The sequence below is a fragment of the Hippopotamus amphibius genome, chromosome 1, assembly GCF_030028045.1.
Source record: "Hippopotamus amphibius kiboko isolate mHipAmp2 chromosome 1, mHipAmp2.hap2, whole genome shotgun sequence".
Taxonomy (NCBI): Eukaryota; Metazoa; Chordata; class Mammalia; order Artiodactyla; family Hippopotamidae; genus Hippopotamus; species Hippopotamus amphibius.
This window is the reverse complement of record NC_080186.1, coordinates 114,508,664-114,534,441: the sequence shown is the minus strand read 5'-3', so window position 1 is coordinate 114,534,441 and position 25,778 is coordinate 114,508,664. Positions and strand designations below refer to the sequence as shown.

Sequence of the window (25,778 nt, the reverse complement as noted above, 5' to 3'; positions counted from 1 at the left end):
CAAGAAAAAAACTGCAAAAAACACAAACACATGGAGGCTAAACAATGTTCTACTCAACAACCAATGGGTCACTGAAGACATCAAAGAGGAAATTTAAAAATACTTAGAGAAAAAAGAAAATGAAAACACAATGATCCAAAATCTACGTTTTGCAGCAAAAGCAGTTCTAAGAGGGATATTTATAGTAAGACAAGCCTACCTCAGGAAACAAGAAAAATCTCAAATAAACAAGCTAACCCTACATCTAAAGTAACTAGAAAAAGAACAAACAAAATCCACAGTTTAGAAGGAAAGAAATCATGAAGATCAGAGCAGAAATAAATGAAACAGAGACTAACTAATAACAGTGACAACAACAAAACAATAGAAAAGATTGATGAAACTAAGAGCTGGTTCTTTGGCATGACATTTTTAAAGTACTAAAAGAAAAAACATCTTCCCAGAATTTTATGCCCTGTAAAAATATCTTTCAAACATAAGGGTGAAAAAAGACTTTTTCAGATCAACAAAAGCTAAGAGAATTCATTGCCAGCAGATCTACACTATAAGAATATTAATCTAAATTCTTCAGGCAGAATGAATATGATACCAGATGGAAACCGCAGTTACACAAAGGAAGGAAGGACACCAGAAATGGTAAATATGTGCTTGAATATAAAGAAACTCTTCTCATTGTCAATCTCTTTAATTATTTAAAGCAAAGACAACAACAAAATATCATGGAATTTATAACACATATAGAAGCAAAATGTATAACAAAAGCACAAAGGATAGAAGGAAATGAAATATACTGTTATAAAATTCTTATACTAAGTGAGAAGTAATATTGTATTATTTAAAGATAATACTTATAAACATATATACTGTAAATCTAGAACAATCACTAACAAAATAAAACAACAAATTATATGGAGATAATATGGGATCATTAAAAATACTCCATTAATTAAAAAGAAGGCAAGAAAGGAGGAAAAAAGGAATAAAGAATAGATGAGACACAGATAACAAACAATAAGTTGGTAGATTTAAACCCAACTATATCAATAATTATACTAAGTAAGCAGACTCTACACTCCAAATAAAAGACCAAGATTGCCAGACTGCATAAAAAAAGCAAGACACAATTATATACTGTCTACAAGAAAACCATTTTAAGTATAATTATACAGAGAGGTTAAAAGTAAAAGGATGGAAAAGATATCCAATGAAAACAATAATCAAAAGAAAGCTTAAGTGGCTATTAGTGGCTACATGTTAATATTAGAGAAAGACTTCAGAACAAAGAATATTACAAGAGACAATGTTTAAGTGGTCAATTCATCAAGAAGACATAATAGCTTCATTATACATAAAGAAAAAAATGGATAGAACTGAAGATTCTGCTTCAGGTAAACTCCCTATAGACCAAGCCTCCCAGTGAACAACTATAAACTCTGGAAAAATTACAAAAAACAATTACCTGAGGATTCTGAATAGTACACTAAAATTGTAGAGGGTAGTCAAAACATGAAGCAATCAACAGAGTTGGGGAGTCTCCTGTTTTTAGGGGGTTTTGCCCTGAGAGTGGGCATCAGCCATAAATTAGCATAACTTAAGCAACTAAAACTCCAATAGAAACTGTGACATCTTTCTGGCCGGAGGAGAGAGAGAAAGGTTCTGAGCGGTCATGGATGCCACCAAAATGAGTGGAGAATCCCAAAAGAGAGAGAAACAGAGAAGAGGATCCCTTAACTCTGTGAATGAACATCTTAGGCTGAACATCTTACACCTCAGGCTGATCCCTCTCTAAATGATATATACACAAAACAGACTCAAAAGTAACAGAGCAAAAGCTGAAAGAATTGAAATGAGACGAAGTACAATTCACAGAGGCTCACATAGCTTACAGTTAACTGCCACGTAAAACAAACACATCAATATTCCTCAGAGGAATATCACAGAATCCAGAGTCTACACAATGTAACATTCACAATACCCAGGATACAATCCAAAATTATCCACTGTATAAAGAATCAAGAAGATATGACTCATTCTCAAGGAAAAAGACACTAAACAGAGGACAACCTCAAAATGACATAAATATTAAAATGTTTACACATATACTCAATGGAACAGAATAGCATACAGAAATAAAACCACACATATATGTTCAACTGATCTTCAATAACATCAAGGTATTTCAATGGAGAAAGAATATTCTTTTCAACACAAGTTGCTGAAACTGGATATCCATATGGGGGAAACATAACCTTGATCTTTATATCATATAATATACAACAATCAACTCAAAATGGTTCACATACCTAAACATAAAAATAAAACTATGACGTGGCCACTCTGGAAAACGGTTTGGCATTTCCTCGAAAGGTTAAACATAAGCGTTACCATATGACCCAGCAATTCTACTCTTAAGTATTTCTTTCCAAGAGAAATGAAAACAGGTATCCACACAAAAACTTGTATACATATGCTCATACCAGCATTATACACAAGAGGCAAAAAATATAAAGAACACAAATGTTCATCAAATGAAGAACAGATAAATTAAATATGGTATATTCATACAATGGAATGTCATTTGGCTGATACATACTACAACATGGATAAATCTTGAAAACACATATGGTTTCATTTATATGAAATGTCCAGAATAGGCAAATCTATAAAGATGGAAAGTAGATTAGTGGTTGCCTAGGACTAGAGGAGAATGATCGCTAAAGGGTATAGTTTCTTTCTGAGATAATGAAAATGTTCTAAAATTGTGGTGATAGTTGCACAATTCTGTGAGCATACTAAAAGCCACTGAATTGTACATTTTAAAAGGGTGAATTTATGGTATGTGAGTCATACTTCAAAGTTATCACAAAAACAGAAAGCTAAAACTACAAAACTATTATAAGAAAACATAAATGATTTGTGTCCTTGGGATAGGCAGATTTCTTAGAACACAAAAAGCATTATCTGTAAAAGAAAGAAACTGACAAACTAGACGTCATCAGAATTTAAAACTTGTTTTTTTGAAAGACACTGTTAAAAATAAAATAAAAAGGTAAGCCACAGACTGGGAGAATTATTTTACAAAGCATCTATCTGATAAAAGACTTATATACAGAGTATATAAATAACTTACAATAAAATAATAATAAGACAAACAGCCCAATTTTTCAAATGGGCAAAAGTAGAACAGATACTTCAACAATGAAGATATAAGAAAAGTCATTAAGCACATGAAAACTCATCATAAGTCATTACACAAATGCAAATTAAAATCAGAGTGAGATACCACTATACTCACTAGAATGGCTAGAATTTAAAAATCTGAAAATACCAAGTGTTCAAGAGGTTATGGAGCAAATGGAGCTCTCCATTACAGATGAGAACACAAAAACAGTACAGCCTTTTCGGAAGACAGTTTGAAAATTTCTTATAAGATTACTTACTCTTACTATCTGACCCTGCAATTCCATTTTTAGCTATGTATGTACTCAAGAGAAATAAAAACATAAATCTACATAAAGACCTGTATGTTAATGTTATTTCATGGCAGCTTCAGTAATAATAGCCCCAAACTGGAAACAACACAAATGGGCAACAAGTGAATGGATAAATTGCAGTAAACCATCCAATGGAATACTATCAGTAATTAAAAAGGAATAAACTATTGATATATGCAACAACATGTATCAATCTTAAATGCACTACACTAAGTGAACAAAGCTAGACACGAAAAACTACATCTTGTATGGTTCCATTTATTTGACATTCTAAAAAAAGGCAAAATACAGTGACAGAAAGGTGATCAGTGGTTGACAGAGGCAGTGGAAGGTAGAGAGGACTGACTACAAAGGTGTGTGAGGGAATTTCCTGGCACGATGATAATATTCTATATCTTGATTGTGGTGGTTATAAAACTATGTACATTAATTAAAATTCATGAAACTGGACATCTAACACAGGTGAATGTTAATGTTAGTAAATTATGCTCAATAAAGTTGATTTTTTAAAAAAGGAAAATTAGTAGTTTCATTCCTATTCTGAAGTCTACAGAGGTTCTCAAGGTCTTAGGTAATTCCTCAAAGGTCTCAACGTTCAATCTGCTCTATTTTTAGGACCCAATCTTGATTTCTACTTTTTACATGCCTTATGATTAAAAGTACAGCACCTCTACAAAGGATCATAAGAGACTACTATGAGCAACTACACATGCATAAAATGGACAACCTAGAAGAAATGGACAAATTCTTAGAATGGTACAACCTCCCAAGACTGAAACAGGAAAAAAACAGAAAATATGAACAGACCAATTACCAGTACTGAAAATGAATAAGTAATTTAAAAACTCCCAACAAGGACTTCTCTGGTGGCACAGTGGTTAAGAATCCACCTGCCAATGCAGAGGACACAGGTTTGATCCCTGATCCGGGAAGATCCCACATGCCGCAGAACAACTAAGCCTGTGTGCCACAACTACTGAGGCTGTGCTCTAGAGCCCCCAAGCCACAACTACTGAGCACATGCACAACAACTACTGAAGCCCATGTGCCTTGAGCCCATGCTCTGCAACAAGAGAAGCCACCACAATGAGAAGCCCACACACCGCAACTAAGAGTAACCCCTGCTCATCACAACTAGAGAAAAGCCCACGAACAGAAATGAAGACCCAATGCAGCCAATAAATAAATTAATTAAATAGTTAAAAAATAAAAACTCCCAACAAGCATAAGTCCAAGACCAGATGGCTTCACAGGTGAATTCTACCAAATATTTAGTGAAGAGTTAACACCTATCCTTCTGAAACTATTCAAAAACATTGCTGAGGAAGGAACACTTCCAAACTCATTCTATGAGGCCACCATCACCCTGACACCAAAACCAAAGACATCACAAAAAAGGAAAATTACAGGCCAATAGCACTGATGAACATAGATGCAAAAATTCTCAACAAAATACTAGCAAACCAACTCCAACAATACATTAAAAGGATCATACACCATGACCAAGCAGGATTTACTCCAGGGATGCAAGGATTTTTCAACATCTGCAAATCAATCAATGTGATACACCACACTAACAAACTGAAGAATAAAAACCATATGATCATCTCAATAGATGCAAAAAAAAGCTTTTGATAAAATTCAACATCCATTTATGACAAAATCTCTTCAGAAAGTGGGCACAGAGGGAACATACTTCAATATAATAAAGGCCATATATGACAAACCCACAGCTAACATCATATTCAACAGTGAAAAGCTGAAAGCATTTTCTCTAAAATCAGGAACAAGATGAGGATGCCCACTCTTGTCACTTTTATTCAACACAGTTTTGGAAGCCCTAGCCAAAGCAATCAGAGACAGAAAGAAATAAAAGGAATCTCTCTTCAATAAGTGGTGCTGGGAAAACTGGACAGCTACATGTAAAAGAATGAAATTAGAACACTCCCTAACACCAGACACAAAAATAAACTCAAAATGGATTAAAGACCTAAATGTAAGGCCAGACACTATAAAATCCTAGAGGAAAACATAGGAAGAACACGCTTCAACATAAATCACAGCAAGATCTTTTTTGATCCACCCCCTAGAGTAATGGAAATAAAAACAAAAATAAACAAGTGAGACCTAATGAAACTTCAAAGCTTCTGCACAGCAAAGGAAACTATAAGCAAGACGAAAAGACAACCCTCAGAATGGGAGAAGCTTTTCGCAAACGAATCAACAGACAAAGGATTAATCTCCAAAATATACAAGAAGCTTATGCAGCTCAATATCAAAAAACAAACAACTCAATCAAAAAATGGGCAGAAGACCTAAATAGGCATTTCTCCAAAGACATACAGATGGCCAAGAGGCACATGAAAAGCTGCTCAACATCACTAATTATTAAAGAAATGCAAATCAAAACTACAATGAGGTATCACCTCACACCAGTCAGAATGGGCATCATCAGAAAATCTACAAACAGTAAATGCTGGAGAGGGTGTGGAGAAAAGGGAACGCTCTTGCACTGTTGGTGGGAATGTAAACTGATACAGCCACTATGGAGAACAGTATGGAGGTTCCTTGCAAAACTAAAAACAGAATTACCATATGACCCAGCAATCCCACTACTCGGCATATACCCAGAGAACACCATAATTCAAAAAGACACATGCACTCCAATGTTCACTGTAGCACTATTTACAATAGCCAGGACATGGAAGCAACCTAAATGCCCATCAACAGATGACTGGATAAAGAAAATGTGGTACATATATACAATGGAATATCACTCAGCTGTAAAAAGGAATGAAACTGGGACATTTGCAGAGACACGGATGGACCTAGGGACAGTCATACAGAGTGAAGTGAGTCAGAAAGAGAAAAACAAATATCGTATATTAACACATATATTCGGAATATAGAAAAATGGTACAAATCAACTGGTTTGCAAGGCAGAAATAGAGACACAGATGTAGAGAACAAACATATGGACACCAAGTAGGGAAAGCAGGGGGGAGATGAATTGGGAGAACGGGACTGCCATATATACATTACTAATAAGAAAAAAATATCAAATTGTACACTTTAAATATAAGCAGTTTATTGTATGTCAATTGTATCTCAATAAAAGTTCTTAAAGAAAAAAAAAGAAATAAAGGAATCTAAATTGGAAAGGTAGAACCTCACTGTCTGCAGATGACATAAGCTATACACAGAAAATCCTAAAGATGCTACCAGAAAACTACTAGAGCTCATCAACGAATACAGTAAAGTTGCTGGATACAAAATTAATGTACAGAAATCTGTTGCATTTCTATACACTAACAATGAAATATCAGAGAGATATTAAGGAAACAATCCAATTTATCATCACATCAAAAGTATAAAATACACAGGAATAAACCTACCTAAGGAAGCAAAGATTTGTAATCCAAAAACTATAAGACGCTGATGAAAGAAATTGAAGACAACACAAACAATGGAAAGAAATACCATGTTCTTGGATTGGAAGAATCAATATTTTTAAAATGCCCATCCTACCCAAGGCAATCTACTGATTCAATGCAATCCCTATCAAATTACCAGTGGCATTTTTTACAAAACTAGAACAAAATATTTTTTAATTTGTATGGAAACACAAAAGACCCCAAATAGCCAAAACAATCTTGAGAAAGAAGAACAAACGGCACTGGAAGAATCATGCTCCCTGGCTTGAGACTATACTACAAAGCTACAGTAATCAAAACAGTGTGCCACTGTCACAAAAACAGACATACAAATCAATGGAACAGGATAGAAAGCCCAGAAGCAAACCCACGCACTTATAATCAATTAATGTACAACAAATGAAGCAAAAATATACAACGCAGAAAAGGCAGTCTTTTCAATAAGTGGTGCTGTGAAAACTGGACAGCTATATGTAAAGGAATGAATTTAGAATATTCTCTAACACCAGACACAAAAATAAACTCAAGATGGATTAAAGACCTAAATTTAAGACCAGATACTATAATACTCCTAGAGGAAAACATAGGCAGAACACTTTGACAAAAAAAGAATCACAGCAATATTTTTTTGGATCCATCTTCTAGAATAATGGAAATAAAAACAAAAATAAACAAATGGGACCTAACTAAACTTAAAAGCTTTTGCACAGCAAAGGAAATGATAAACAATACGAAAAGATAACCTATGGACTGGGAGAAAATATTTGCAAATGATGCTACAGATAAGGGATCAACTTCCAAAATATACAAACAGTTCATACAATTTAATATCCAAAAAAATAACAAAACAAAACAAAAACAATCCAAAAAGGGCAGAGGACCTAAAGAGACATTTCTCCAAAGGAAACATACAGGCACATGAAAAGATGCTCAACACTGCTAATTATGAGAGAACTGCAAATCAAAACTATAATGAGGTATGACCCCACACCAGTCAGAATGGCCATCGTTAAAAAGTCTACAAATATTAAATGTTGGAGAGGGTGTGGAGAAAAAGGAACCTTCCTACACTGCTGGTGGGAATGCAAATTGATGCAGCCACTCTGAAAAACAGTATGGAGGTTCCTTAAAAAATTAAAAATAGAGTTATCATATGACTCAGCAATCCCACTCCTGGGCATATACATGGAGAAAACTCTAATTTGAAAAGATATATGCACACCAATGTTCACAGAAGCATTATTTACAATAGCCAAGACATGGAAGCAACCTAAGTCCAATGACAGATGAATGGATAAAGAAGACATGGTGTATATATATATATATATATATGTGTGTGTGTGTGTGTGTGTGTGTGTGTATATATATATATATATATATATATATATATATATATAATGGAATATTACTCAGCCATAAAAAAGAAAAAATGCCATTTGCAGCAACATGGATGGACCTATAGATTATCATACTAAGTGAAGTAAGATGGAAAAAGACAAATATCATATGATATCACTTATATGTGGAATCTAAAAAAAATGATACAGATGAGTTTATTTACAAAACAGAAACAGACTCACAGATACAGAAAACAAACTTATGGTTAACAAAGGGGATAGTGGGGCAGCAGGGGAGGAGATAAATCAGGAGTTTGGGATTAACATATATACACTACTATGTATAAAATAGATAAATAACGAGGACCTACTATATAGCACACGAAACTACATTCAATATCTTGTAATAAGCTATAATGGAAAAGAATCTGAAAAAGAGTAGATATATATGTATAACTGAATCACTTTGCTATACACCTGAAACTAACACAGCACTGTAAATTAACTATACTTCAATTTTAAAAAAATGGTTAAAAAAAAAAGGTATAGCACCTCTGAAACATAAAACTCTATAAATTTTGTGTGTATGGTTCTGAGAATACATAGACCAGACTGACATAAAACCTACATGCTATCATCTCCAGCTAAATTACACATGCAGTCAAACATTATTTGATCCTTCTATAACTTTTCAGGCTTCCTTGCTTGCTTTTCTCATCTCCCTATTAAAAATAATTTATCATAAATTTCTAGTGGCTCATTCCTATACAGGGGACAACTCTGTTTCAGAGATTGCAACTTTAGACAGTAGGTCAGCTTTAAACACATGTAGTCTGTTTGCCAATACCTAACAGAACACACTGCATTTCCTACAAAATTAATGCATTTCTCATTATACCATCACTCCCAAAATAATCAAAGGCAAGTAAAGAATACTAGCAACCAAGGGAAAAATTAAGTAGATCGGGCTATCAGCTGCAATTAGGTTTTGAAGAATAAACAAAGAAGGCATTCGGGAAAGCGGCTGGCACACACCATCCAGAATTCAAGATGGGCTTTCCGGCATATCTACAACTGCAAGAAATTGGAAATGTATAAAATAGCCCATGTGAATTGCATTCAGAATATAATGAGGACCTCGGGGGAAACCAGAATTAATCATTCACACAAATATCTCCAAATAAAATGAAAAAGAACAAGATGCAAAAGAGGGTATAGGGCACTTGTAGGTTCTGACATGGACAAACTGTATTACCCAGATGTTTTGGAAGACGCCACATTTTAAAATTAATCTTGCTCTATAGCTCTACAGAGTCAACAGTAAGTGAGAGACTGCTATAAGCAAACAGATATGACAACCAATAAAAGTACAAACAAAACAAACTCACACATGATTACAACAGGCCCAAATGCAAACTTAAAACTATCCAGAAATAAAATTGAATTATACTCAAGCAGAAATAGGACTCTTCTTCATTACTGTAGTTCACCCCCTGCAATAAATCAGGGCCAGTGTTTTATTTATGTGTAAACCCATATTCCTGGTAGGCAAAGTGACCTAGGTGACAGTCATTTATCCTAGTGCTCTAATATATATCATAAATGATAAGACTGGGAGAAACAAAAGCTAGGTGTTTGAGGATCCCGTTGGGCTGACACTCACCACAAACTTCTCACCATTCTGCTCCACATGTTTGTATGTGGGGACCGATATGGGCACTGCTTGCTTTTCTGTGTAATCATAAAATGATTGTCCCAACGAGTCGTCACTGGGATCTAGGTTATCTGCCTCATGAGGAGGTACAGATAACACTGTCAAGATCAACTCCTTCTCGCCTGCTCGGATCAGGTCCACCACCTGCTTGTGTGTCGCCCCCTCAACATTCACGCCGTTCCTAAGGGGAAAAAGGGAAAAAGACAATCCCATAAACCAGAAGGGTCCAAACACCTTATAGCTCCACCCTCCTGCCCCCACTCCAGTGTCATGAAGTATGAACCATAAAATAAAAAGATCAGTTTGGTTCCAGAAAAGCTGTTTATGTTTTTACAAGTCATAATGTGAAAAAGTGTGTGCGAACTTATGGCAGGGGGAAAAAATGGCAACAGGTGAAAGGACCTACCCTTCCTCTATGCTAGAACCCCACACACCGCCTCAGGAAAACACATGGGAAGGAAGGGGAAGCTGAGGAGGGAACGAAGCTTTTAACGCTGAGTCCAATTTCCTCATCCTAACTAAGCATGTATACAATACAATAAAGTGGCTTTTAACAATCATGCCATTTGAACTGTTCTTGTCCTTTTTAAACCTCTTAGAATTGGGAATTCTGTCAAAAGAAATTTTTCACAAAATGCACTCCCTTAATTTGTAAAGACTCAAAAAGTATGACGTAAGATAGTTCTTTTATATTTGTATCTGATTTCTCCCTAAATCTTCAAATCTGTCAACTTAATTTTCCTTTATACCAAGTTTCATCACCTTGGGAATTAAATCGTATATATCTTCATACACACTAGTTTCTTCTATCAGTTTTTAAAAAGGCAAGGAGACAATCTCTCTAAAATTTTATTATCTGACCCAACTTCCTTTGTTCTCCCAATCACTTCAACTAGTATCTACTTTTTTTCTGTTCTGTGTTATCCCACTTAAAGACCTGTGTAATCAGTTCAAATTAAAAAATGTACAGCTAAGGTTACATAGTAAATCAACCTAGGCATTCTCCTTCCTGTTCCACTGTGTATAAAAAGGCTGAAACTAGGAAAAGTACAAGGTTTGGAAGAACAATAATTTTGTCAAGAAAGATGCTGCGTCTCACAAAACTCACTCGGCAAACTGCACTACCTTCCCAGAATGCTGATCCCGCCTGCTATCTCAGCAAAAACCATTAGGCAGCTAGCTGATCCCAAGGTTCCCTCCATGGCTATCCCAAGAGCATTAGGAAACACACACCTGGCCTTTAGTCAATCTGATAAAAGTTTATCTAACCTTCAAACTCTTTTTCACTCCTGTTCCAAACCATTAGGGTTTTTCCTTCCTGAAAATGATGCTAAGTTTAGTAACAAGCCTTCCACAAATTTTTCAATCACTGGAACTGTCTGTCAGAGCATGGTATCTGAAACATCCATTTATATAAACAGAACAGGCAGGAGATCATCCAGCTAAGCCTCCTTCCTTATTTTGGGTTTAACAACCTAGCCAGTAAATTCAGCACTCTTGACATCTCACAACCTGAAAGTCTAACTTACACACACACTCACACACCAAATGCTGCAATTTTTACAACTGGCTAGCTGTAGAAGAAAATAAAGAGCCCCCTCTGCTGATGGAAATTTGAGCTTTTAAAGTTCAGATCAGGTCAGACCAGTAACCAGAAAAAGCGGTCAGTTCTTTGGTCATAAGAGCAGTATGGTAAAACAGAAAGAAAACCGGCTTTGGAACTAGATATACATGGGTTCAAATCCTGGCCCTGCCAAAATTGGTCTTAATCTTAAGTCATTTAACCTTTCTCAGCATTGCTTTCCACGTCTATAAAATGGAGACAGTAATAAGTCCCTAACAGAGTTGTTGTGAAGATTAATATAATAAAACATGGAACTTGCCAAGATCAATGCCTGAACACTCACATCAGAAGGTAAATTAAGAAAAGAAGTACTACATACCTATGGGTTATGAAGAGATTTTGGTTAAAGAAGAAATGGAAACCTAAAGCTGGGGACTGATAAAGTGATTTCATCTAAATCTTTGACATAATTAGTAGTTCTGAGAAAATGTTTTGATGGTGGAAGTAATAAAATGGAAAAAAGCAAAAGTTAAAAATCAACATAGAGAATTTGATCTATCCCTAGGAATCTTCGCTTAACTCACGAATATCCTTGTTAATTTTTTTTTAAACAAAGTGAGGAAAACTAACACTTTAGAGACTGAAGAAAACATCTTGAATACTAAAACATGATTTTTATGTTAGTACAATTTTTTAAGAACTTTTATTGAGATATAATTGACATATAATAAACTGCATATAGTACAATCAATTTTATGTGATGAGCATTTGTGAAAGAAGTTTAAGAACTGATGCTCAAATCCTATTTTTCAGCTCCCTAATTTTTCCCCTTTAAAGGATTTTTAATCTGGACTACTTTGTCGATAGGTTTAGCGCGTCAGTGAACCCCTACAGAATTTGTATGTAAAATTATATTTGTCTACATATATGCATTTTTTTTTTCTGGGAAGAGGGCCCACAGCTTTCATCTGCTTCAAAAAGGAGTATGTAATCTCCAGAAAGGTTAAGAACTATTTATTTCAATGCATACTTCCACCCGTTCGGTTTTCAAGTTAGAATACACTGCTCTTTGGGTCACTCACAGAAATAAGCCCTAAAAATCGTCAGAGAAAGTTAAGTGAGACTTACTCCAAAAGCAGCCAGGAAGCAAGGAAGTTTATTTAGGTTTCACTTCTGCAACAGTAAGACTAAGCTGCAAACTGGCTATCATCCCAAAACCCTCTTAAAACAAAACAAAACAAAACAAAAAAACAGGAAAGAACTACCATACCATATGACACAAGTGTGTCATATTCTAAACACACTTGCTAACATTTATAGAAGGAATGCTATACATTCCACGATTTAATACAAGCTGGAAATTCCTTCATTCTTCAGAGAATGAAATGGGTCAATAAAAACTCCAGGATGTCTGATTTCGAAAAGGGCCCTCCTTCCTCAAAAATTAAGAGGCCTTCATAGTCATAAAAATGTTTATATGATATCCCTTTTTCTACAAGAATGTTATAACATCAGGCCCTTTTTCTACAAGAATGTTATAACATCAGGCTCATATTAGGTTGGCCTGATTTGGCCTACTCTGAAGACATAAATGAATGTAAACTATAAATTCTACAACAAAGGGAATTTTCAGCACTACAGACTTCTGGTTCAAAGCATGGGTTTTAGAGTCAGAGAGACTTCTGTTTGAATACCAATTGTGCCATTTAACAGATGAAACATTAGGTAAATGATTCAATCTCATTAAGCCTCAATTTCTTAACCCATAAAATGGGGCTAATTACCCTTAGCTGACAGAGTTGTTGAAAGGCCTCTAGAATAGGTCTAAAATAGAAAAACTCTAGAATACAGCAATCATTCAATAAATGGTAGTTATTCATGTGATAGCACTTCTATCAGCTGGGCAAGCAGGCTGGTAGTATTTTGGCCTCCTGATGATACAAACAAACACTTTCTACCACCAATTTCCCTTGCTTTTCTTTTGTCTTTGCAACATAATCTAGCTGGAATTCATTTGAAAATAAATGACTCAGCTCTCAACCAATGACAACAGGAATCACAAGACAGTCAACTTCAAAATAACTACTGCATCAGAACCACTAAGTCCTACACCACACAAAGTAACTACCGCCCAGAAGGTTCTACCCATCAATGCTTCTTCCACAAAGAAAGGCTTAAACACACCAACAAAAATTTTCAACAGATACGTGATTAAACAAATACAGTAAAATGTTAATTATAGAATCTAGGTGGTAGGTAAACAGGAATTTACATGCAATTCCTTTAACTTTTCTGTATGTTTGGAATTTTTCATCATAAAATGTGGAGGAATCCTACGATCCACAACCAAGATCAAAATTTAGTTTCCTTAGGCAACTAGATGATACCCAATTTACTTTGTGTCTTCAGCACTGTAAACATACACTTGATAATTTTAATAAAATGCCCCTCGTTTTTTTACATAAGACCAAAATTTGGCCCCACTGGAGAGGGCTTTAGCTAGCTTAATGGAGTGGCTTTAAGTAAGACTTTCATTCAACTAAAGATAGCCAGCTGAGGAAATCGCAAAGCTAGTATAAACACTCCCAAAAAGCAGGAAAAAAAGCTCTAGTCAGGATTTGTACACTGTTTATGAAGGAACCAATATATAAAGAAACTAGGTATGGATGGAAATATGACAGAGCCAATCACTATAACGTGCCACAGGAAGGGGCCATTCTATGTGGTAAGCAGAATATTATTTTGACCCCCTGTGATGCACAGGAAAGTAATTAAAGTGTAGTTATTCCCCCAGAGTCAGCCTGTAAAAAACAGACAATAAATTCCTATAACTGCAAGCAGTAGGATACACTTTTCAACTCTGTAGGTTAAAACACAATGGCTACATGTTTATAAAACAGTTAAAATAAAAAAGAAGTTTTGCCAGGGATGTGGAAGAATTGGAATTCTCATACATTGCTGATGGAAGCATAAAGCAAAAACAATCTAGCAATTTCTTATAATGCTAAACATAACATACATTTACTACATGACCTAGCGATTCCACTCCTAGGTATCTACTCAAGAGAAATGAAAACACGTCCATACAAATAATTACAGCTGAAAGTTCACTGAGGCTTTATTCATCATAGTACAAAACTGAAAACCGTCAAATCTGTTTATAGAGGTAAACAGATAAACTGTGGCACAGTCATGCAATGGAGTATTAACAATAATAAAAAGGACCAAACTACTGATGTCCACAATATGGATGTATCTCAAAAACACACCGAGCAAAGAAGACAGAAAAGAGTCTGTTTGACTTGATTCCATTTATTCAAAGTTCCAGAATAGACAAAACTATTCTACAGTGATAATAATTAGATCAGTGGTTTTCTGTCAGGGAGGTGGTGGGGGTAAGGGGACCAACAGACACAAGCAAACCTTCTGCAGTAATAGATGTGTTCTATATCTTGACTGGGGTGACAATTAAATGGATCTACACTTTTCTCAAATTTAAAACTCTCAATATGTGTGCATTTGACTGCATGTAAATTAAACCTCAATAAAATTGATTTTAAAATAAAATTACATAATATCCTCATTTATAAATGTGAAATAAGTCCATCACCACAGTGAAACAGTCCTATTCTACTTTTAGATTACTCTGAATTTTTTTTTTTGCTGTTATTGAACAATGTTGTTATGAAGATCCTAGTAGATGAATCTCTACACATATCTGCAGTACAAAATTGTTTAATGGATAAAACACATCCTTTTTCCTTCACCTCCCATATCTTTGTTGAAAATAAGCTAAGCCTTCAATACCTGCACATCTTACAAGCCTATTTCAAAGAAATAACGAAGAGAAAATTAAGCCAGAGCTAGTTTTATCCCTACCACCGCTGTGGCCTTTTGTCTTAAACCTCCTGTAAACAACAGGACACGTATGGAGCCCACTGTAGTTAAGAACCTCAGCAACAGATGATTATAAAGTTAAGCCAGAGAGCAACAGATCTCTCTCAAGTTTATTAAAGTCATAGTGTGAGAAATGTCAAACTCATTCAACACTTGAATATTATTATATTACATTCTAAATATGATTGATCTTTTTTAGGAGTCCTAGAAACCTCTTGCTAGATTTTTAAGCATTCAAGGCTGTAAAGCATTTTCTTCTCACAGAGTATTTGAAAAAGAATTTGTCCAGCTAAATAGCTAACATTAGAAACACTTTTAATGACATTGAAGTACATCGAAAAAATGGACTTACAACTCTTAAAAAATACTTATTAACACTATATGCTAACATGGAAAAGTCCTTATAGGATGTAAAATGCAAAAAACAAAGACTATAAATTGTTTGGGGTTTTTTACATTTAAAGAATAAAAATACTGTCCACTGTGATTGTGAGCACATAAGATATTTTTGCCCCCAAACAGGCACAATATGTAAAATATGAAAATAGTTGAGTTAGGGTAACTACGGAACTATGGGTAATTTTAAAAATTTAACATAGCTTTTCTATCTTTTCAATTACACAAAACTTTTTAAACAAACTTCCTATCTTCTCTGCAATATATCTTCTTGGAAATTGGGTAAAGAGCTTATAAGTTGGAGAAAAACAGTCCCCTGACACATCAAAAGAAAGACACTTCCTCTGACTTTTCACTGGTTCACTGCCCAGTTGCTGGGTACAGCTATACTAGACACTACAAAAACAAGGAACTACTCTACTGAAATATAAAGACATGTCCTTTTAAATTTTGCAGTTAAATCATCTGGCTGGCTTAGGTTGACTCATTTTCATTCACCTCTGCCTCTTTGCTATCTTACTTCGGCAAACAATCAAGTCAAGAGAATATTTTTATTGACTAATTGCCTTAGCAATCATGCTGTACTTTGCCCTCACACTCTGGAGATAAGGGATTCAGACACGCATAAGCAACGAAAATAGCCAAAGGAAGTCAAGCTTGAACGTGTCTGTACCAAAGTACAATTCCAGAACATTAAATATCAAGAACTTTTTGGAATTTTGTTTCAGAAACAATAACATTCTAGAACACCTAATTTACTGATTGGGCAAGAGATGTACAACTAGAAAAAGTAAATGATCAAAGGTTTCTAAAATGTCTGCCCTTTTTCTAATAAATATCTCAATTACTTTTAATGTTAACTTATATGGAAAATGAGATGACTATATAAATAGATAAAATCCTTTTGGAAAGCAATTTCACTGGTAATGTGCATCTGAAGTCATAAAAAATGTTCATGTTCTTTCAACCCAAAATGGCCCCACTGAGGATTTATCCTAAGGGAATTATCAAAATATGAGCTCCATGAGGGCAAGAACTTTACAGTGGCATGTAGACCATTCTCAAGTATTTGCTGAAAGAAATGATATAATCCTGAACACAGAAAAAGCAAGGTACAAGTATGTTCATCATTATTTAGGCTGTTTCCAAATTTCTGTTCTTATAAAAAGTCAACAATAGGGGGAAATGAATGGTCAAGAAAATTATAGCAAAACAATTTGATTAACTATAAAGCAAGCATTTAAAACTGTAAATATAAAGAACAAAATAATCTATAAATATGTTTGAGCCAACGTTACATTAAGAAGTGGATTATAAAAATGCAATTCCTCAAAGATAACATAGAAGAAAATTTAAGTGATGGGTATGACAATGAGATTTTAGACAACAAAAACGTGATCCATGAAAGAAAAAATTGCTAAGATGAATTTTATTAAAATTAAAAACTTCTGCTTTGCGAAAGACACTGTTCAGAGAACGAAAAACAAGCCACAGGCTGGGAGAAAATATTTGGAAAACATATCTGATAAAGGACTTGTACCCAAAACATAAAAGAAACTTAAAACTCAACAATAAGAAAACAAGCCAGTTTTAAAATGGGCAGGGACTTTCCTGATGGCCGGGTGGTTAACACTCCACACTTCCAATGCAGAGCGCCCAGGTTCGATCCCTGGAAGATCCCACATACCGCAACTACTGAGCCTGCATGCTCTAGAGCCCATGAGCCACAACTACTGAACCTGCGTGCCACAACTAGAGAAACCCACATGACACAACAAAGACCCAGTGCAGCCTAAATAAATAGTAAATAAACAAAATTTTTTTAAAAACTTTTAAAAAAATGGGCAAAAGATCTGAACAGACACCTCATGAAAGAAGATATACAGATGGCAAATAAGCATATAAAAGTTACTCAACATCACTCATCATTAGAGAACTGCAAATACCATTAAACACCTATCCGAATGGTTAAAAAAAAAGACAATATCAAATGCTGGTGAAGATGTGGAGCAACAGCTATCATTCAATGGTATAGCCACCTTGGAAGAGAGTTTGACAGTTTCTTAAAAAGCTAAACATAGTCTTACCATAAGATCCAGCAATCACACTCCTAGGTATTTACCCAATTGAGTTCACAACTTATATTCACACAAAAACCTGCACATAAGTGTTTACAGCTGCTTTATTCATAATTGTCAAAAACTGGAAGCAACCAATACGTCCTTTATAAGTGAATGGATAAACAAAAGTGGTACATCTAGACAATGAAATATTATTCAGCTATAAAAATAAATAAGCTCTCAAGCCACAAAAAGATATGAGGGAATCTTAAATGCATACTGCTAAGAGAAAGAAGGCAATCTGAAAAGGCTACACATTGTATGATTCCAATTAATTATATGACATTCCAGAAAAGGCAAAAAGATCAGTGCGATGCCAGGGGCTTGGAGGGAGGGGAGGGATGAATAAGTGAAGCAAGGGGGATTTTTAGGGCAGTGAAACTATTCTGTATCACACCATAACACTGCATACATGACAGGATGCACTTGTCAAAACCTACAGAACTTTACAACACAAAGAGTAAACCTTAGTATACGCAACTTTTTCTTAAATCGGTAGATTCAGAGAATTCTAGGCTCTAACTGTATTTCAAATCTATTTCAAAAAACCTCAGTGAAGAGGATATAGGGGAAAAGGTACAGACCTAAGTAACTGGAAATCAATGAATTCTGTAAGATTAAAGGCCAAAGGGACTGCACATAAGTACTGTATTCTAGTTAATAAAGTTGTTTCCCACAGGGGTACAGGTTAACAATTCTGGTACTGCTACACATGTATACTGGAACTGAACAATTAAGTAAATAAATGGTGGATGTAGGTTTCTTACTGTTGGAGTGGAAATGTACAGATCAGCAAGGGGAGGGGACAAAACATCCGAATGGTAATGAAGAAAAGCTAGAGATATCAGTAAGAACTCAAGTTTAGCTTAATATAGATACAGATGGTTACATGTAGAAATATTTATAGACATGTGTATATACAGGGGTCAATAAACACACATACATTTCTTTGCTCTGTCAGCTGAGAGGGCCTCAAAAAAAGCACACCCTCCTGGCAAGAACCACACCTAACGCCCAGATCTTAGTTTCTAACAACATTCTGCAGTAAAAAGAACCAGTGCCTCTTGGAGAAATGGCTGATTCTAGAACTGGGGCAGGAAATACACAAGATGAACCTGGAGCATTCTGTAGTACCAGAAAGTAAGGAAGCGCTCAAAAACAAAACAAAACAAAAAAACACACGTTGATGAGAGTATGGCAGAAGGGCACAGAAGCCAACTTAAAGAGCTACCAATGGCTGATTCTGGAACAACTGGAGCAACAAAATAAAGTGGCAGTATCAGATTATATAACCCAAAGCATAAAATAAACATCCATGAGCCCACACTAATATAAATAAATGACAGAATAAATTAATACACAGGGGAGAAGAGACATTCTTTTCCTACGCAAAATTCCAAAGAAATTATATAGTTACTACATACTTAAGGAGAAAAGCATAACTTCCCACTCCCTAAGTGTGGGCTGTATATAGTGACTGCTATCCAAAGGGTACAGTATGAAGAGGGGAGAAAGGAGGAGCAGAATAACTTTAGAGAAACCTGGCAAATACTACTTTAGCCAGACGATCAAGGTCAATACCAACAGTCATAAATCATGATGACAGTATGTACCCTTGATAGGTACTGATGAAAATGGTACTTTACCTTTGTGACTGTCCTTCCAAAATAACCAAAACTCCAAACTAATCATGACAAAAAAAAAAATCAGACAAATTCTAACAGCCAGGCATACTATACAACTGACCAGTACTCCTCAAAAGTGTCAAGGTCATCAAAAACAAGGAAAGACTGAGAATATGTCACAGCCAACGTGTGCCTAAGGAGACATGACAACTAAACGTAATGTGGTATCCTGGATGGGATCCTGGAACAGAAAAACATTAGGTAAAAACCAAGGAAATGACAATAAACTATGGGCTTCAGTTAGTAATAATGTATCAACATTGGTTCATTTATTTTAACAAATGTTAAACATTTAACAAATAATCATACTAACATAAGAGGAGAAACTGTATGGTGGGAATGGGGGGATGTATACATGGAAACTCTATACTATCTGTTCAATTTTTCCGTAAATCTAAAACTGTTCTAGAAAATAGTCTATTAATTTTAAAAATTAGATCATAAATTATATATAACAGTATGACTTCATAACAAATACACAAAAAATGGACAGCCAAAATACAAAAAGTAGTTGTGTTAGGACAGTAAGATGATGGGTGACTTTTTTTTTCTTTTCCTCCGTCTCCAAATTTTCTAACATTACTAACATATTACTTTTATATTTTAAAAAATGAATTTTATTTTCATTTCATTTTACCACTACACACCTATTAGAATGACCAAAATCCAAAACACTGACAACACCAAACGCTGGCAAGGATATGAATTAACAGGAACTCTCATTCACTGCTGGTGGAAATGCAAACTGGTACACTTTGGAACAGTTCGGTGACTTATTATAAAAATAACATATTCTTACCACCTGGATCCAGCAATTGTGCTCTTTGGTATTTACTCAAAGGAGTCAAAAACTTACGTCCACACAAAAACCTGCACATAGATGTCTATAAGCAGCTTCATTCATAATCACCAAAATGTGGAAGCAACCAAGATGTCCTTCAGTAGAGGAATGGTTAAACTGTGATAGATCCAGAAAATGGCATATTACTCAGCACTAGAAGGAAATGAGCTATCAAGCCACGAAAAGACATAAAGGACACAAATGTATATTACTAGGTGAAAGACCAGCCTGAAAGGCTACAAACTATATGATTCCAACTGTATAATAATCTGGAGGAGGCAAAACTATGGAGACAGTAAAAAGATCAGTAGTTTGCCAGGGCTTAGGGGGAGAGAGGAGTGAATAAGCAGAGCACAGAGGATTTTTAGGGCCGTGAAACTACTCTGTATATTATAATGGCACATTTGTGTCATTACAAATTTGTACAAACCCATAGAACATACACCAAGAATGAACCCTAAAGTAAACTGTGGACTCTAAGTGACAATGATCTGTCAATGCAGGCTCATCCATTCTAACAAATGTACCTCTCTGGTGGGGGATGTTTATAATAGTGGAGGCTATGCATTCTACGGAGAGCCCTAATTCACAAACCCTTACCAAAGCCTTTTTTAAGCATCAAAAGCAAAATTCAATACTTACACCAATATTTTAAAGCACCTACATCCAAAAATTTAATGCTGGGCAAAAGAGGGTGCTAATAAAAAAAAAGTACGGGGCTTCCCTGGTGGTGCCGTGGTTAAGAATCCACCTGCCAATGCAGGGGACATGGCTTCGAGCCCTGGTCCGGGAAGATCCCACATGCCACGGAGCTACTAAGCCTGTGTGTCTAGAGCCCGCAAGAGAAGCTACCGCAATGAGAAGCCCGCGCACCACAATGAAGAGTAGCTCCCACTCTCCGCAACTAGAGAAAAGCCCATGTGCAGCAAAGAAGACTCAATGCAATCATCAATCAATCAATCAATAATAAAGTACAGCCCTGGCAGGGTTGAGAAACTGAAAGGTATGTTAATCAGCATCTGGTCTTCCCAAACAAGGAAAAAAGAATAAATAACTTGCCAAATAAGCTGCTCACCATCACTCAGACTTTTTACCCTTGGCTGGATGTTCTACTCACAAAGAATGCTGTCACGCAGGAAAACTACAAACAAGCATCATCTGTCTTTCAACCATAATACCTGCAGCCACAAGTAATAAGGGTTTATTACTTGGGAAGGAGTAATAGATTCCTCAAACCTTCGAGTTCCAAAGCAATCAGGATATAAATATAACCCATGCAGGTAGACATTTCTAAATAAGTGAATCTTCTTTGTTATTCAATACAAAAAGTATAATAAGGCTTAAGGTTTTAAGATATTTTAAAAATCAATATAAAGTTATAATCAAGCTATTCAGAAGAAAAGTTCGTTATCTGATAATTACCTGTAAGGCCAATGTAACAACTTGACACCAAGAATAAAAACAAACTTGTTCATTTCCCTCCTAATAGAATACAAAATTCTAGTCTCAGAATTTTAAAACAGCCTCCTATATTAAAATTACTAAGGCTATATGTCTGTTCTCCATGTGGCCAGGACACAAACTAGTTTACATCTTTTATCCTAGGTGTAATTAAAAGACCCCTTTCATTTTCAAGTGTCTTGGTTTGGTCAAAAAACTATACAGTCCTCCTAGTTTTAGTACATTTTGTGTCGGGAAGACTCCTGTTAATATGCACATAGTCTCTGGGCACTTGCATTACTAGTTTAGATAACTAAGAGCAGAAAAGTACTCATGGGGACTTGGAAGAATTGCTCTAAATTTGTTCATCCCATTGTGGGGAGGCAGGACAGGGCAGGTCAGGGAGGAGGAATGAGACTTCAGGTCAATTGGGCTTAAGAAATAACCTGAGGCTGCGGTTTCCCCACCAAATCTTTCTCATTCAGCTTTCCTATCTCCAGTGTCTAATATTGTGTGTCATGTAGTGAGCACTCATTAAAAATTTTCCCTGAATGAATGAAAAAAATTAAGGCTAACACATAAACACAATACTGGTTTTCCTTCACGCACTTCCATAATTTAACTCCTTATTTTTAACTTTTATACTGGTTTCACTATTTAGAAGGAAGTACTAAAAATATGCAAGCTCTACATTTTTCAAGTCTTAGTATTAGTGATCATTTTGTTTTCTATTATGCAGAGCAATAATAATAATGCTTAAGGGTAAAATACAACATTCAATCATGTAAGCAATTTCAAAGTAAGGCTATGTTTTTTTACTGAAATATACTGAAAATAAAAGTAAGTTGTTTTTATTAATTTTTTAAAAAATAAACATTGATTCCAAGAAGAGCAAAATGAGGTAAGAAGAAGGAATAAGAAACATGTTGACATTCAAAAAGCAGCCTTTATTTTCTGTTAATTCTGGGAGTAATCTGTTATAATTATATTGATTCATCTCATAAAAACTAAATGCACCACACTTAGTAAGAAAAAATTTAAGCACAATGGGTTTCCTCACATGATAGAGGCTAAAGTATTACCAGTAAAGTCTTAAAGAAATTTCTGATACTAAAGTTATAAAAATATACATTTATTTTGTTTGGATAAGATTTTTTTGTTTGCTTATTTTTCAATTTTTGTCTTTAAAAACTTGATCAGCATCTAATACCTCTATGGTTCAATTTAAATGTAAAGCTGGATGTGAAAATGGTTTACTTCTTCACACTGTGGAATAATGAATGCTAGATAAAGGTAAGAAAGTTGCTAATAGCCATATGGTTTCCCTAATCTGACTAACTCATTCTCCTCCTATGTAACCTATTTCCAAGGACCCCCCAGTTATGCACCAGCAAAACAAACATAATCAGTCCTGAATCATCTCTCAACACCAACTCAAGCTTTGAGATCTACTATAATTTAAACCATTGCCTATACAGCCAATAAAAACACAACTCCCAAATGTTTTTAGTTTGGTATACAGTGAAAGTTAACTAAAGAATAAAATCTACTTGCTTTATCAGCAAACTTAGTTTGCAAGTCAGGTAAATTACCAAAGAAGAACTCAATATTTTTAAGTTCTATTTCACTACTATTTCTGGATTACCACATAATGCAATTAAAAGCATGATTCCTCGTGTGATCTGATAAGTCTGTTCTGGGGTGACAGACTGCACCCTGAATCCCAACACACCCATTTCCTAAATATTCAATTAGTCTCCAGAGGTACTGTATTGCAGTGTGAGCAGAAGTGAAAATCTATCACTACTACTGAAAAGAGAGCTCAAAATACCTTCGTCTATAAAAGAAGCCCTTAGAAATTAATAACAAGAGAGATACTTTTTAAGTGATATGGCCCTTTAACAATCAAATACCATCCTTTAATCCAAATTAAATTTGGGCAATTTCTTTTGGAAGCTGAGGAACACAGACTACAGTACAGTTTTTCTAAGTTGTAGTCTATTTCAACATATTGAATAAGAAGAAAGTTACAGTAAGACCGTTTCCAAATCAGCCACATAAAGGATAACTTGGTAGACCAGGGAAATCTAAAATAATCTATCAGCACACAACTCATAAAGGGAAACTTTAGTGTCATATTTCTTTGGATTCAAAACACCAGGAAGGGACTTCCCTGGTGATGCAGTGGTTAAGAATTTGCTTACCAATGCAGGGGACACAGGTTCGAGCCCTGGTCAGGGAAGAACCCACACGCTGCGGAACAACTAAGCTCGTGTGCCACAACTACCGAGCCTGCGTTCTAGAGCCCACTCGCCACAACTAGAGAAGGCCCACACAGAGGAACAAAGACCCAACACAGCCAAAAACAAAAACAAAAACACCAGGTAAAGAGAACAAAACTCACTGTCATTTCTAAGAAAAGAGATCCAAGTTACATACCTTGAGAAAACAGATCCAAGGTTAACCCTACCAGAATCAAAATGATCATAATATTGGATAAAAAGAATTAAGTAACCTGCACAGTACACTCAGTAGACAAACTATACACTTTATAAATTACAAACTTTACCATGATTAAACTGATCAGCATAAGAAGTGGAAGAAGGTTTCCAAAACTTTCACAGAGGTCATCACATTTTCCAAGATCTCCAAATATTAAGTTAATCAATCTCCCAATTTTCAAGACATACTAAATAAATATAACTATAACTAGACAGACACACAGATATAAAAGTACTGTGAGGGGCAGGGGGGCTGGAGGGGAGAGAGACAACTTTCTGGTTAATCTCACTTAATAGCTCTGTAAGAATAATCAGCCTCAGACTTCCTGTGACGCAGTGGTTAAGAATCCACCTGCCAATGCAGGGGACACGGGTTCGATCCCTGGTCCAGGAAGATTCCACATGCCGCAGAGCAACTAAGCCCATGAGCCACAACTATTGAGCCTGCGTGCCACAACTATTGAAGCCCACGCACCTAGAGCCCATGCTCCACAAGAGAAGCCACCACAATGAAGGAGCCTGCGCACCACAATTAAGAGTAGCCCCCACTTGCCACAACTAGAGAGCCCATGTGCAGCATCAAAGACCCAACACAACCAATAAATAAATATATTAAAAAAAAAAAAGAATGTATCCCTTCCTTTAAAAAAAAAAAAAAGGAAGAATCAGCCTCTTGAACGCAGCTAGGAGAAAATCCACACAAGCAGCTGACTCTCTGCAGACTGCTCTGTACTTTTCCAAAGATAAGTCAACTAATTGTGTTTCAAGTCCATAGAATACATAGACCTGTCATTCTAGTCTTGCTCTGAGGTCTGACACAAGAATCTGCAGTTTCAGATAGCTTAAGCGAAAACAAATCATTTTTTTAAGATGTTTTCATAACAGTGGAAGTTTATTAAAGGAATTACACACAGAGTACTCAAATACAGTACCTTACTTTGCAACATTAATACCTTGCAGATAGGTCTATTTCCTCAACTGTATGAAAACCTTATTAGTTATCAGGGAGCAATAAATAATAAACAAAACAGACTACATACATACTACCTAGCATTTGACTAATACCATATCACAAAATTTAATTCTGAAGTACCCCTCACATTACTGACAGCAGAAATTCACTGTATGGTCACCACCAATTCTTATACTCATCTGAAGGATCTTTCTAAGAATTTTCATTTTGAAGGTAGATTGCAGGTATAAATCTTAGTACTATATATATTAAGTTCCCTGTCTGTCTTCAGTCTCTCTCAACTCCCAGCAACATGCTGTGTGCCAAAATAAAAGATTTAAATTAAAGGAGGCATTTTCAAATCAGAGGAGTACAGCTAAAACAGAACATCTGTAGGGCAGAG

General features: G+C 35.4%; 1 protein-coding gene across 5 annotated transcripts in view; it reads right to left on the bottom strand.

Annotated features, from left to right (window-relative positions):
• Positions 1 to 25,778, bottom strand: part of SNX27 (sorting nexin 27) — an 82,636-nt gene that overhangs the window by 48,964 nt on the left and 7,894 nt on the right. For all 5 annotated transcript variants that reach the window (XR_009051448.1, XM_057723306.1, XM_057723291.1 and 2 more), the window contains exon 2: positions 9,929 to 10,160. Coding sequence is in view for 4 of the 5 variants with exons in the window: in XM_057723306.1 (XP_057579289.1) it covers positions 9,929 to 10,160 (232 nt within the window). In the remaining variant the exon portion in view is untranslated. The remainder of the gene's footprint in view (positions 1 to 9,928; positions 10,161 to 25,778) is intronic.